The sequence below is a fragment of the Nerophis ophidion genome, linkage group LG12 (assembly GCF_033978795.1).
Source record: "Nerophis ophidion isolate RoL-2023_Sa linkage group LG12, RoL_Noph_v1.0, whole genome shotgun sequence".
NCBI lineage: Eukaryota > Metazoa > Chordata > Actinopteri > Syngnathiformes > Syngnathidae > Nerophis > Nerophis ophidion.
In genome coordinates this window covers 41,741,255-41,756,654 of record NC_084622.1, presented here as the reverse complement: position 1 = coordinate 41,756,654, position 15,400 = coordinate 41,741,255, and the positions used below count along the sequence as shown (strand labels likewise).

The 15,400-nt window shown below is 40.2% G+C and overlaps 1 protein-coding gene across 1 annotated transcript in view; it reads right to left on the bottom strand.

Moving 5' to 3' along the window:
• The window catches only part of LOC133563453 (lysoplasmalogenase TMEM86A-like), a 57,913-nt gene that overhangs the window by 13,739 nt on the left and 28,774 nt on the right, over positions 1-15,400 (bottom strand). Inside the window, exon 2 of the mRNA XM_061917587.1 lies at positions 6,374-6,638. Coding sequence (XP_061773571.1) covers positions 6,374-6,638 — 265 coding nt within the window. The remainder of the gene's footprint in view (positions 1-6,373; positions 6,639-15,400) is intronic.

Below are 15,400 nucleotides of genomic sequence, written 5' to 3'. Positions count from 1 at the left end.
CGCTACAATCGGGCGGAGAGTACCCGGAATGTCTCCACATTTTACCGGTGATGACAGACATGGCACAGAGATGAAAGGATAACCTGCAGATGCATTTGCAACGATAAAGTGAAGTGAAGTGAATTATATTTATATAGCGCTTTTCTCAAGTGACTCAAAGCGCTTTACATAGTGAAACCCAATATCTAAGTTACATTTAAACCAGTGTGGGTGGCACTGGGAGCAGGTGGGTAAAGTGTCTTGCCCAAGGACACAACGGCAGTAACTAGGATGGCAGAAGCGGGAATCGAACCTGCAACCCTGGAGTTGCTGGCACGGCCACTCTACCAACCGAGCTATCAACGAAATCAAAAAGGTGAGTTTCGTTGATGTTGACTTATGTGCTAATCAGACATATTTGGTTGCGGCGTGACTGCCAGCTAATCGATGCTAACATGCTACGCTAATCGATGCTAACAAGCTATTTACCGGTGGTGCTAAAGCAGACATGGCACAGAGATGTATGGATAACCTGCAGATGCATTTGCAACTATATTACGTTTCCTTCCACCCACATTCAATGCGAAAAAAACACCAATTGAAGGATTTAAGTTGCTCCAGTGTCACAAGATGCAAAAGTCCTGATCGTTTGGTCCGCACATTTTACCGGCGATGCTAACGCAGCTATTCGGCCATGCTATGGCTATGAATAGCGTCAATAGCTATTCGCTCAATAGCTTCAGTTTCTTCTTCAATACTTTCATACTCCAACCATCCGTTTCAATACATGCGTAATCTGTTGAATCGCTTAAGGCGCTGAAATTCGAGTCGGAATCCGAGCTATTGTCGCTATATCTTGCTGTGGTATTCGCCATTGTTTGTTTGTATTGGCAGCACTGTATGATGTCACAGGAAAATGAACAGTGTCTTCGCAGAGAGCGAAAAAAAGGCACTTTAAAGCTTTTTTAAGGGATATTCCGGGACCGGTAAAATTTTGAAAAAAACTTCAAAAAATACAACAAGCCACTGGGAACTGATTTTTATTGTTTTTAACCCTTTTGAAATTGTGATAATGTTCCCCTTTAACAACACTCTGTAAATATTTGGGAACTGAGGAGACCAATTTTTGAAGCTTTTCAGGTGGAATTCTTTCCCATTCTTGCTTGATGTACAGCTTAAGTTGTTCAACAGTCCGGGATCTCCGTTGTCGCATTTTATGTTTCATGTTGTGCCACACATTTTCAATGAGAGACAGGTCTGGAGTACAGGCAGGCCAGTGTAGTACCCACACTCTTTTACTATGAAGCCACGCTGTTGGAACACATGCAGAATGTGGCTTGGCATTGTCTCGCTGAAAAAAGACATTGCTTGGATGGCAACATATGTTGCTCCAAAACCTGTATGTACCTTTCAGCATTAATGGTGCCTTCACCGATGTGTAAGTTACCCATGCCTTGGGCACTAATACACCCCCATACCATCACAGATGCTGGCTTTTGAACTAAGTGCCTATAACAGTCCGGATGTTTTTTTTTTTCCTCTTTGGTCCGGACGACACGACGTCCACAGTTTCCAAAAACTATTTGAAATGTGGACTTATCAGACCACAAAACACTTTTCCACTTTGCATCAATCCATCTTAGATGGGTTTGGGTGTTGTTGATAAATGGTTTTCGCTTTGCATAGTAGAGTTTTAACTTGCACTTACAGATGGAGCGACCAACTGTAGTTACTGAGAGTGGTTTTCTGAAGTGTTCCTGAGCCCATGTAGTGATATCCTTTATACAATGATGTTGGTTTTTGATATAGTACCGCCTGAGGGATCAAAGGTTCGTAATATCATCGCTTACGTGCAGTGATTTCTCCAGATTCTCTGAACCTTTTGATGATATTACGGACCGTAGATGGTGAAATCCCTAAATTCATTGCAATAGCTCAATGAGAAACGTTCTTAAACTGTTGAACAATTTGCTCGGGCATTTGTTCACAGAGTGGTGCGTCTGCCACATCCTTGTTTGTGAAGAACTGAGCATTTTGTGGAAGCTGCTTTTATACCCAATCATCAATCAATCAATCAATCAATCAATGTTTACTTACATAGCCCTAAATCACTGGTGTCTCAAAGGGCTGCATGTAATCATGGCACCCACCTGTTCCCAATTAGCCTGTTCACCTGTGGGATGTTCCAAATAAGTGTTTGATGAGCATTCTGCAACTTTCTCAGTCATTTTTGCCTCTTGTGCCAGCTTTTTTGAAACATGTTGCTGGCATAAAATCCATCCATTTTCTACCGCTTATTCCCTGGCGCCTATCTCAGCTACAATCGGGCGGAAGGCGGTGTACACCCTGGACAAGTCGCCACCTCATCGCAGGGCATCAAATTCCAAATGAGCTAATATCTGCAAAAAATAACAACGTTTACCAGTTCAAACGTTAAATATTTTGTTTTTGCAGTCTATTCAATTGAATATAGGTTGAACAGGATTTGCAAAGGTAGAAAATGGATGGATGGATGTATTCTGTTGTTATTTATGATTTACACAACGTGCCAACTTCACTGGTTTTGAGTTTTGTAAAACAAGACCCACTGGAGGAATACATGCACACATTCTACCAAAAGCTTAGACTATTTTGAGTCTTCTCTCGTCTTTTGTAGGTGTAGGTGCATTTGATGAGGCCAGATTTGCGTTTGATTGCTCACACAACACGGAGCAAAACAAACCAGACCCAAGAGTCCAAGTGTGAAAGAACCTCTTGTGTCAGCAATACTGCAGAAGTCAGTCTTCAATCGAGAATTTCAGCCTACTTAGTAAATCTACAAATGCATCAATATTACTGTGGCCTGCAGGCTTATTGTCAAGTGCAGTAACTGTGTTTTGTTGTCTGCTGCATTCACTACGCCCACCATTAGTTCCTGATTGCTGGCACCGGCCGGACAACTTCCAACTCGCTCGTTTAAGCTGCAGCCAGGAAGAAGTAGTTGGCGTTTAAATCATTGTATTAATTTTTTTTTTTTTTTTGTTGCGTCCCTTGCGTCGGGATTAGATTGCTAAGAGTAAAGACTTCACTTTTAGCCAACACTGGCACTGTTAGGAGTGGTAAGCCCTCATCCGTCTTGAATTTCCACCGCCTAATGTGTAAGAGGGAAGGTGATAGCGCCATCACCTACATAAATAGCACAAAATGAAATCAAGTGGCACATCGGCACGGTCAGTAAATGTACATGCACTGCATTATCACATTTCCCAAATAAATCGGTCTCTTCCATTTTCAAACATGTATGTGACGTCCCTGTCTAAATGCACTAGTTCTAATTCGATCGTTGATCGTTGGCCTCAGAAACGTTAGTGTTAGAATAATCACACAATTTAAATATGCTTAAAGTCCGTTGCTATAGTTATTAGTTATTGTGCTCAAGCTGTACTTTTTTTATCTGTGCAAGGACAAACTTCTTGTCTGAGGGGTGGCCTCAGCTGCAGATGTTATCTTTAATTTAGCCCGCTAACAGCCAAGGACTTCAAGGACCTCAACGCAGATAAGACGACAGCATGTAGACGAAGCAGAGACAAGGCGAAATCACAAAGCCCCCAGCACATTCCGTCATGTATTGTGCTTACTGGACCTGCTTTGCATGATATATGTGAACACTCCTTTTAGATGTGGCCTCAGAGACGTCTACTGGGGATCTCCTGAATAAATAGAGAGATGCGGGAGCTGTACCTTAGAGCGTAGGACGAGACTGGGACTAAGTGTGCAGCTCCATGCGTTCTCCTCATGAGCTAAATTTAACTCTGTCGCTGCATGATTCCTTGCTTCTTGTCTGTTTAATAGATGTCAACAGTGTTTGAATCTGACAGTTAGATGGTGCATATGCTTTTTCCAGTAGAGATAACGTATTTGTGGTGTCCCAATGCAATATTGATCTATTTATGTGCTATTCCATTTACATTATTTTGTACATACCTCAGGTACATAATGTGTGCCATCTCATGTGTGCTGGTATGACAATAAAGTCCCTTCAATCCTTGAATATCACTCAGATATCAGCAAAAAGAAGTACCGTATTTCCTTGAATTGCCACCGGGGCGCTAATTAATTTAAAACCTCTTCTCACTCCTTCGCTTACCAAAGGCATGCGGTAAAAGTAAGCATGCGCTAATTATTTTAAATCCTCTTCTCACTCCGGCACTTACTAAAGGTATGCAGTAAAAATTTGAGTGTGATGTAAGTTTGGACCTTAAATCCTACTGAATAGCTCTTAATCTTCTTCCCTTTATGCGATTTCAAATTACCGGTATTGAAATCAGCCTCCTCCATTTTGAAAATGATGACAGGGAAGTGTCACTCGTGACGTCACGAGTTTGACCAGGCGGTAATAGTAAGCATGCGCTAATTATTTTGGGAAGCGAGTTTGACCCGGCAGATATTCAAGGCAGGCACATACTATATGCCCTGCGGCAATTCAAGGAAATACAATATTTGATGATATCGGCTTGCGTCGAAAATCCCTGCTATAAACTCTGATACCAGCAATCCTGTAAGACGTTTACTTGTGCAGTCAGTTAACACCTAAATGTACTCCAATAAACACACACATTTGATATTTTCTTGTATTTTAGTGAATTCATTTACAAAAGGCAAAAATGGTAGGCTATAGGTTACTAGGAGCTAGTAGTTATATGACTAGTTCCCTTTCATAACTTTTGACAATTGAAATGAAAAAATGGACTTAAAGGGTTCCATCCATCCATCCATTTTTTACCGCTTATCCCTTTCGTGGTCGCAGGGGATATTAGCTACAAGGTCCTAATATGCAAACATGACTTTTCTTACCCATTGGTACCTCCAAACAAATTTTGTGACAACTTTGTTATGCCATAGGATATATATCGATATGTGGTAAAGGTTTAAAGGCATAATGAAATTGGATTTTCTTATTTAAACGGGGATAGCAGGTCCATTCTGTGTCATACTTGATCATTTCGCGATATTGCCATATTTTTGCTGAAAGGATTTAGTAGACAACATCGACGCTAAAGTTTTCAACTTTTGGTCGCTAACAGAAAAGCCCTGCCTTTATTGGAAGTCGCAGACGATGACGTCACCCGTTGACGTCACCCGTTGACGTCACCCGTTGACGGCTCCTCACATCCTCACATTGTTTTTAACGGGAGCCTTCAACAAAAAGAGCTATTAGGACCGAGAAAACGACAATTTCCCCATTAATTTGAGCGAGGATGAAAGATTCGTGTATGAGGATATTGATAGCGACGCACTAGGAGGAAAATATATAGAAAAAAATCAAGTTAAAAAAAAAAACGGGATTGCATTGGTACGGATTCAGATGTTTTTAGACACATTTACTAGGATAATTCTGGGAAATCCCTTATCTTTCTATTGTGTTGCTAGTGTTTTAGTGAGTTTAATAGTACCTGATAGTCGGAAGGGTGTATCCACGGGTGTCTTGAGGCCAGTGTCTAATGGAAGTCTGCTGTAGGGACGGCACAAGCTCAGCTGACGACTTTTTACCACAATTTTCTCACCGAAAACTGCTGGTCTGGTACCATGTTCGCTTGACCGCTCTGATCCATAGGAAAGTTTCACCTCCGGGAATTTTAAACAAGGAATCACCGTGTGTTTGTGTGGCTAAAGGCTAAAGCTTTCCAACTCCATCTTTCTACTTTGACTTCTCCATTATTATATGAACAAATTGCAAAAGAGTCAGCAACACAGATGTCCAAAATACTGTGCAATTATGCGGTTAAAGCAGACGACTTTTAGCTGTGTGTGTGTGCGCAGCGCTAATATTTCCAAACAGTCCATGACGTCACGCGTACACGTCAGCATTCCGCGACGTTTTCAACAGGACACTTCGCGGGAAATTTAAAATTGCAATTTAGTAAACTAAAAAGGCCGTATTGGCATGTGTTGCAATGTTAATATTTCATCTTTGATATATAAACTATCAGACAGCGTGGTCGGTAGTAGTGGGTTTCAGTAGGCCTTTAACGTGATTTAGAAGTAGAATTAACTTCTCCAATTAACTGCATTGCGGGCCATTTAGAACGAGTTAATTTTTACATGTCAGAAGGTCTCTCATGATGATTGTGAACGAAAAAATGTCAGTTCTCCTTTAAAGGTGACTGTACCTCTTTCAGGGCCAAACTGTAAAAGTCAAGTTTGAAGTGTAAAAACAGTAGTAGTATCTATTCAACTTCAAAGTAATTTCTTCAAAACCTCTAATGGATTTCTGTGCTTTCCAAGGCACAATTGAATCAGCACCGTTAAGATAATAGCCAATCTGAGTTACACTTGTCGTAATTGAATTTTTCGTTTTTAAACGCATGCGTCTAATTTCCAGCTGCGCAACTCAACTTGTAGCAGTTCTTCTTACCGTGGACAAAGTAGCCTTGCTCCTGCCAAATGAGGAAGGCGTCGCCCAGAGCAGAAAAGATGAGGCCGGCCAGGATCTTGCGGGCACTGGCGCGAGCCCCCAGGAAGCTGAAGCCGTGCGCCAGGAGAAACACCCACAGGCAAAATATGGGCAGACATTTGATAAGTGCGCTAAACCAGGATGGACTTGAGGTTGGCAACCACAGGACAAAATAAACACAGGTTGCCTTGAAGAATGGCACCAGCTTGGGTCCTTCACTCTTAACCTGAAAGCAGATGAAATACGTGGATCATCATTAGAGTCTTGATGTGGGATTTGGATGCCATTTGTCTCTCATATTATTGATTTAAGCCCATAAAATGTCCCGGGAAACAATAACGTCAGCAATTCAAAGTAATGTACTTCTCCTAATGTGCAAGAGTGGTTTGTGTTGGGACTGAAGAAGCCTTCCTTGAAGTGTCCAATCAGACATGCACGAGTTGTTTTGATACTGAAGTGAAACAACAAGAAACAGCAAAACTATGCGATGCTACAACTCCCTTTACCCTTTAATCTTCCTCTTTTTTGACTAACATCTTGGTTTCTATCCCCTTCTTCTTCTTCTTCTTCTTTGCCCTCGAATATGCCTTTGACTGTGTACTGCTACTTGTTTCTGTTCTGCTTGTTTGAATTACACATACAAAACTATGTTTTCTTGTACTTCTAGAATGGAAGTCAGCAACCTTTACATAAAAACAAGCATCTAGCCCCTTCTGACACCAAAGAAACATAGTCTGTAGACGTCAAACATAACACAGCCTATAAAATTTTAAAAAGTATTAATACATTTTTAACTGTAGCTGATACAACTATGGATGTGACGATCAGACCATTTTCGAGAAAAAGTGTTTGTTTGTCATTTCTGATGAATGCCTTTTAAAGCCGACCACAAAAACTGATGCCCTTTGGCTAACACCGTATTCATTTTTAGTCCCCCGGCTGCAAAAAGACTAGCATTATGTGTCTCCATACACAGTATGGAGCTGCTCCTCTAAGTTAATAAAAAACCCATCCGTTACGGCAAAAAGCTGTATTACTTATTAGCTTAAGGGAACTTCACTTTTTTGGAATTTGCTTATCATTCACAATCCTTATGTGAGATAAGCACACATATGGTTTTCCTTTTTGTTTTTTAAGTATTCTAACTCGTAAATAATTGGAAATAAAAGCTAACAATGGAGCCTATGAGATCACTATTTTCCGCCTATGGAACACTCTAAAAACATCCAAACACCTCCATCAACGTTTTATATTCACGCCGTAAGTATATGTGTAATGTAGTAACAGGCACTTTTATAATAATATGTAATATTCACATATTTTCATCATTTTAAGCATACGGCGGGGTATTATTTCAGAGACGCATCACAACGTTCACTTTTTCCTTCGACAACATCAACACTACTAGTCATGGCAGACTTCATGAAAGACAACAAACATAATGAAACAATCGCTTACTGTACAGTATCTGTTCCCACTAGGATGCCGACTGATGGGATGTTCAACTCCTGTCGTTTAGATGAAGAATTAATCATAATCCTTGCGAAGGGTAAAAAAAAAAAAAAAAAGCCAATGCAACAAATTTGGACTTTTTGTGTCTTTCTCGCCATCTACGGGTCTTAGTTAAAAGTCCCAGATGACCAATTTTTTTTTTTATGTCTTACAACCTTTTTAGCTGCCAAGTTTCAGAAAATTACAAGAGTGCCTTCGGGGAAAAAAATAAGCCTTTTTTTTAACACCAATTTGACCTGTTTTAACGTCAATTTATACCTCAAGATTGATGTTCTCACCTGTATCAGCTCTCCCTGCACAGTAATCTCCTAATAATAGTCTTAATTAACCATCAAGTAGAAATGAAAATCATCCCATCTGTTTTCTCTGCTGGCTCTTCTGTCTCATCCTCTGCATCAGTGTTCTCAATTTGTATCTCTTCTACATCTCTGTCATCATGTCCTCAATCTCTTATGATACCTCTTGATTTTGAAGGTGAGAAGCATGATTTATAATCTAGAATTAAATTTCCCGAGCTAACAGGCAATCATAAGCAGCAGCTCAGTATGTCAACACTGGAGCTGCCAGTTGGCGCTCTGTGATCACGGCGTGGCTTGAAATAGTCTGCGTAAATGCTTATAATAACAATATTTCTATTGCTTGGTTAATTTTCAGGTCACAAGGTGTAAATGGAGTATTGTTGGCGCTGTTTTAGATTGATTTAGAGGCAAAATAAATTACTCCCATTAGCACCATTGCTAGCCACCTAGGACGAGCCGATTATTACAAATTACAATGCAAAAAAAAAAAAGAAAATACTTATGTGATGATACTTATGTACCTTTAAGTAACATTAACAAGTACCATTTTAAATGGAGGACGAGGCTTAGCATGTTACACACCGAAAGCAAGCTGGTAGCAGGCATGCTAATAGCTAACCTAACTGCAAGGCTAGCTTTAAAAATCACCGATAAATAAGTGCGACGCTAGATTGGAGAAGCGTTAAAGCAGAAAGTAAACAGATAATAATAGGAAATTAACACGTTCAATAAAGACAGTTAGACAGAGGATAACATAACAACAACTAATGGTGAGTCAGCATCGTCACAATCAGTACACCACCTGTAAGAGAAGGGTGAGTCGACCTATAAACTGGTGGTGTAGATACCAAGAGTAGTAATTGATAAAATTCATAAATTAATATATTTATTTTCTCAAGGTATTTTTTTGCTGTTCTTCTTAATGTTTACACCCTTGGGGAGTAATTCTCTGGACACCGGAGGACGATGAGAACAAAAAAGTAAGGATTTAAATCAGTAGTATATTGTAGTTTTTGATTTTGTTCAGTTATTCTGCACGATTGACTTTGTTTTGCTCAAACTACTGTATGTGATAAAAGAGAATGAAGAACAATTTTGAAGATCACGTTGGTATTGTTATACTATCAATCGCACTCATTACCATTCCCCTTTATTTTACGTGGAACCCGACTGAAACAAGTTGAAAAACTTATTCGGGTGTTACCATTTAGTGGTCAGTTGTACGGAAAATGTACTGTACGGTGCAATCTACTAATAAAAGTTTCAATCAATCAATCATAGATACATTTAAAAATGTACAAGTTATACATCTGATCATAACGGTGTTGGTATCGGCCGATCTCACTCGGTCTTGGAATCGGCAGCATCCAACATCCCGAATTAAAATAACATATCCCGACAAACAGAACTGTAGTGTGCATGTGTGACGGATGCCAGCTAGTCTGGCTGTGCAATAGTGTGTTAATAATAATAGTATGGCTAGCGCTATTCGAGAAAGGCGGTCGTAAATACAGAGTTAACTCATGTGATTATTCAGAAAAATGTATCACATTACTCATGTATATCGGCAGATTAATAATAACACATTTATTTTAAACGTAAAATGCTCCTTAATCATAACCGCGGGTAGTTATCTGGAAGGGGGTGCGGGTTGGGCCACAGTTAATGATCAGGTCAATGCATACGTTAGTGCAAATATCAATCAATCAATCAATGTTTATTTATATAGCCCCAAATCACAAATGTCTCAAAGGACTGCACAAATCATTACGACTACAACATCCTCGGAAGAACCCACAAAAGGGCAAGGAAAACTCACACCCAGTGGGCAGGGAGAATTCACATCCAGTGGGACGCCATTGACAATGCTGACTATGAGAAACCTTGGAGATATATATGAGATAATATGAGTGAGGAGACTCCGATAGTTGTGCTTGATGGCTAATTTTAAATCAAAATAAACCCAGATGGGATTTATAGGTATGCTAGCTGTTTCCTTGTTACCATGTTAATGTTAGCATGTCAACATTTTAGCTATTTTCGCACTTTTTAACCTAATAATACTAATGATAATCACTACTTGGCGCCATGTTACAAGTTTGTTAACTGTTCACCATATCGCATGCTGAGGTTTTATGCCAGCATTTTAGCGAATGTGAAACATTTACAACTAAAATATATCGATGGTACTTTTTAACCTCTTGAACTATGCTGACTTCCTAACTATAACAAGATTCATACTACATTTCAGTACAGCTTCTGCTCTTCACCTCTTAAATCATTTCAACCCTCCAGTTCAACTTTCCAAACCATTTGTACATTCCACTAGTATTTCAGTTTAGCGTCGGCTTTCCAACATTCAAACCATTTCAACATTCAAACTATTTAAGCACTTAAACGATTTCAACATTCAAACCTTTTCTACATTAATCTTACATTCCCTTAGCATTTCAGTTCAGTGACAGCTCTTCAACATTCAAACTATTCGTACATTTCATCAGCACTGGAGCATTCACACGCAATTCTTTCAGGAATTGCCTTATCTAGTTTAAATTATGGTAGCGTAAGTTTTTTTTTTACAGCTATCATCCCTGTATGACGAGGAATAGCTAAACAGGCTTTACTACATACTGTAACTCACCGGCGTCAAAATGCAAACAAACGCTATTGGTAGATCCAAACCTAACATCCACTGTAATGATACTGTCACTTTGAGTTGGTGACAACCCCCAATGCAGAGATGGCGGCAGGCATTGAATAGGAAAACATGATTTAATTTAACACTAAAACAAGAACAAACAAAAGGGTAAAAACAAATCAATCAATCAATCAATGTTTACTTATACAGCCCTAAATCACTAGTGTCTCAAAGGGCTGCACAAACCACCACGACATCCTCGGTAGGCCCACATAAGGGCAAGGAAAACTCACACCCAGTGGGACATTGGTGACAATAATGACCCAGTGGGACGTCGGTGACAATGATGACTATGAGAACCTTGGAGAGGAGGAAAGCAATGGATGTCGAACGGGTCTAACATGATACTGTGAAAGTTCAATCCACAATGGATACAACACAGTCGCGAGAGTCCAGTCCAAAGAGGATCCACGACACAGCAGCGAGAGTCCCGTTCACAGCGAAGCCAGCAGGAAACCATCCCAAGCGTAGGCGGACCAGCAGCGCAGAGATGTCCCCAGCCGATACACAGGCGAGCAGTACATGGCCACCGGATCGGACCGGACCCCCTCCACAAGGGAGAGTGGGACATAGAAGAAAAAGAAAAGAAACGGCAGATCAACTGGTCTAAAAAGGGAGTCTATTTAAAGGCTAGAGTATACAAATGAGTTTTAAGGTGAGACTTAAATGCTTCTACTGAGGTGGCATCGCGAACTGTTACCGGGAGGGCATTCCAGAGTACTGGAGCCCGAACGGAAAATGCTCTATAGCCCGCAGACTTTTTTTGGGCTTTGGGAATCACTAATAAGCCGGAGTCCTTTGAACGCAGATTTCTTGCCGGGACATATGGTACAATACAATCGGCAAGACAAAAGGCGCGCACAAGGCGGAGAACAAACTTGGCTATGAACAAAAACTAGCACAATGGCTAACTGTGGACTAGAAACAAAAACACTTACTGTGACACGAAGGAACTATGACATGAGCAGAGTGAACAGAAGTAGACACAGCTACAACGATAAGTATTAATAACATTGACAGGTAGTGGTGACAAGAGGTAACGACAATAACCCAGCATCTGACTGGAGGACAAAACAGGTTCAAATACCAGCCGGCTGATTGACACCAGGTGTGGCCGGTGCCAATCAGCCGCAGCTGAGGGGAAACAGCGCTCAGGGAGAAAAACAGGAAATAACCAATTTAAAAGCGCTGACAGGAAACAAAGTCACAGAGGAAACACTAAAACTTAACCAAACTGTCAGGGACGAACCTGACAGATACCAAGTACAGTAACGTATCTTGTCGATACTACTATGATTAGGTCGAAAAAAATTTGGCATCACATCGTCTTTAATTTTTTTTTAAATGTATATTATGTTTATAAACTCAGGAAATATGTCCCTGGACACATAAGGACTTTGAATATGACCAATGTATGATCCTGTAACTACTTGGTATCAGATTGATACCCAAATTTGTGGTATCATCCAAAACTAATGTAAAGTATCAAACAACGAAAGAATAAGTGATTATTACATTTTAACAGAAGTGTAGATAGATCATGTTAAAAGAGAAAGTAAGCAGCTATTAACAGTACATTAACAGGTGGATTAAAAATTCATTTTCTGCCACTTATACTTCATAATGTTGACAACATAATAGAATGATAAATGACACATTATGTGACTGCATACATCAGCAGACTAAATTAGGAGCTTTTATTTGTTTACTTACTCAAAAAAGACCAGTTGTCTTGTATGATCCCTATATTATTTAAGGACAAACTTGCAATAACAAACATATGTTTAATGAACCCTAAGATTTTTTGTTGAAATAAAGCCAATAATGCAATTTTTTGTGGTCCCCTTTCTTTAGAAAAGTACCGAAAAGTATCGAAATAATTTTGGCACCGGTACCAAAATATTGGTATCGGGACAACACTATCCAGATCCAAAAGTGTGATTAGTCTAATTTAAAAAAATAATCAGTTGACAGCGCTACTTTTGAGAAAATGCTGAGGGTGTCACACCGCGGTGAGGGAAGTCTTGTTTGTTTTTCTGACTTGTGATCTATGTATTTTATTTTAAAAAGCTACCCTCTTGTTTCAGATCACGGGTCCTTCCTCTTGTGTCACCAGTCTGACGTCATCCTTGATTCCTGATTGTTTCCACCTGTTCCCCATCACTCCCACATCCTATTTAAGCTCACTTCTCCGTTTGTCCTTTGCCAGATCGTCTCGTCTATCGTGCCTTCTAGCGTCCACGTTCATGTCCACGTCCATGTCCTTGATGCCCTCCTTGCCTTGCTCCTGTTTTTTCTTGTTCTCCCTAATTTTTGATCATAGCAGTTATTTTTTGCTGAAATTTTGAGTTTACTTTTTTCCTCCTTCGAGCGTCCTTAGTTTTCCTTCATCGACCTAATTGGTGAGTTTATTGTTATTCCAAATTTAGTTTTATTTCCTCATTGATTGAGTGATTTTTTGTTTATTCATAGATATTGTAATTGTATATATTATTAGAGTTTATTTTTCCTCCTGTTGGAGCGATTTTTGTTCATTCTTCTTGATATTCTATTTTTGTATTCCTCTTTATTTTTTGGAGTGATTTTTTGAGTTAAGTGTTTATCCTCGGATTTATTTTCCGTACGTTGTATATATTTTTGTGAAATACTTTTTTACCGGAGGTTAAAAAGTTATTTCAAAATAAAAGCTGTTATTTTTGGAAACTTCCTCCCTGCATCTGGGGCTTCTCATTTCCAAGTCGTAACAGAGGGCTCGTTTCGGAAAATGCCTTTTAACGTTACATTTTTTTTTTTTTAGAATTTTTTCATTTCTTTCAACATGATTTTCATGCACAGAAGTAAAGGCAAAGGAATGCAAAATTATACAGTTTTTTTCCCATCTGGGATTTTTGGGGAGGGGTATATACCAGGGGTGCCCACACTTTTTCTGCAGGCGAGCTACTTTTCAATTGACCAACTCGAGGGGATCTACCTCATTTTTATATATATCATTTATATTTATTTATTTATGAAAGAGACATTTTTGTAAACAAGTTAAATGTGTTTAATGATAATACAAGCATTTGTAACACGTATAGATGTCTTTCTTTCACGAAGACAAGAATATAAGTTGGTGTATTACCTGATTCTGATGACTTGCATTGATTGGAATCAGACAGTAATGATGATAACGCCCACATTTTCAAATGGAGGAGAAAAAAAGTTGTCCTTTCTGTACAATACCACATGAAAGTGGTTGGTTTTTGGCATCTAATTCATCCAGCTTCCATACACTTTACAAGAAAAACATTGGCGGCAAATTCCGTAGCTTGCTTGATTGACATTCACGGCACCCGAGGGTCTTGTGAGATGACGCTGGCTGCTGCCAGTTCATTATTATGAAAAAATGACTGAGAGGATGGCGAGAAACACTTTTTATTTCAACAGACTTTCGCGCCGTCCCTTCCGTCAAAACTCTAAAGGCCGACTACACATTTCCTATCTTCACAATAAAAGCCCTGCTTCATGCTGCCTGCGCTAACAAAATAAGAGTCTCGGAAAACTGGCGTGCACAAGTGATCCCTCAGAAAGCTGGCGTGCACATCATTTGTGCACGCCAGCTTTCTGAGGGATCACTTGTGCACGCCAGTTTTCCGAGACTCTGTATTTAGTTAGATCTTGCAGCAGCCAGCGTCACCTCACAAGACCCTCCGGTGCCGTGAATGTCATTTAAGTGACGTCTTGGTGAAGATTGATGATCACTAATTTTTAGGTCTATTTTTTTTAAAAGCCTGGCTCGAGATCGACTGACACACCCCCCGCGGTCGACTGGTAGCTCGCGATCGACGTAATGGGCACCCCTGGTATATACTCATGATTAGTATTGCGGGCATGGCGTTGCACACATTCAATAAGACATCTCTCCCACCACACGCACACACTCTCTCATTTCCTTGCCTTTCTCACACTCATCCAATCACCAGTCGGGACTAAGCCCGTAGACTTTCACGGCTTTATAGACAGTCAGAGATTATAGAATCCCCCACTACAGTGTTAACAAAAAAATCTCAAAAGCTCTGCGAAGGGAGCCGCAATGTAGATGGATTGCCGACGCCTGCTCTACAATCACCTGCGGTTCTGAGAATCGAAGAAATGGAGAAATCAGTGGGTGGTTTGAGCAGATAAAATGTTGTTTTTAGTGCAAAAGTTGAGAAGGATGAGATGAGGGGGGAGAGCGAGAGAGAGACAGTGGGGGGAATCACAGAGCAGAAGAACATGCCTGAAACAAGTGCATGGTGCAAGAACTGCTACTCAATGTCGCTCCCCAAAACCATTCAGAGGGAACATTGAGCAACAAAGCTAGAGCGACGCTTTGACTGCACTGTTCACAAAAGATTAAGTGGGTCAGAAGAGAGGAAGCGGGAGACTACTTGGGGGAGGACACTCAGAAGGACGGACGGTTGGCTTTAGTAATGCACTTGAGGAGGGGAGAAACGATGA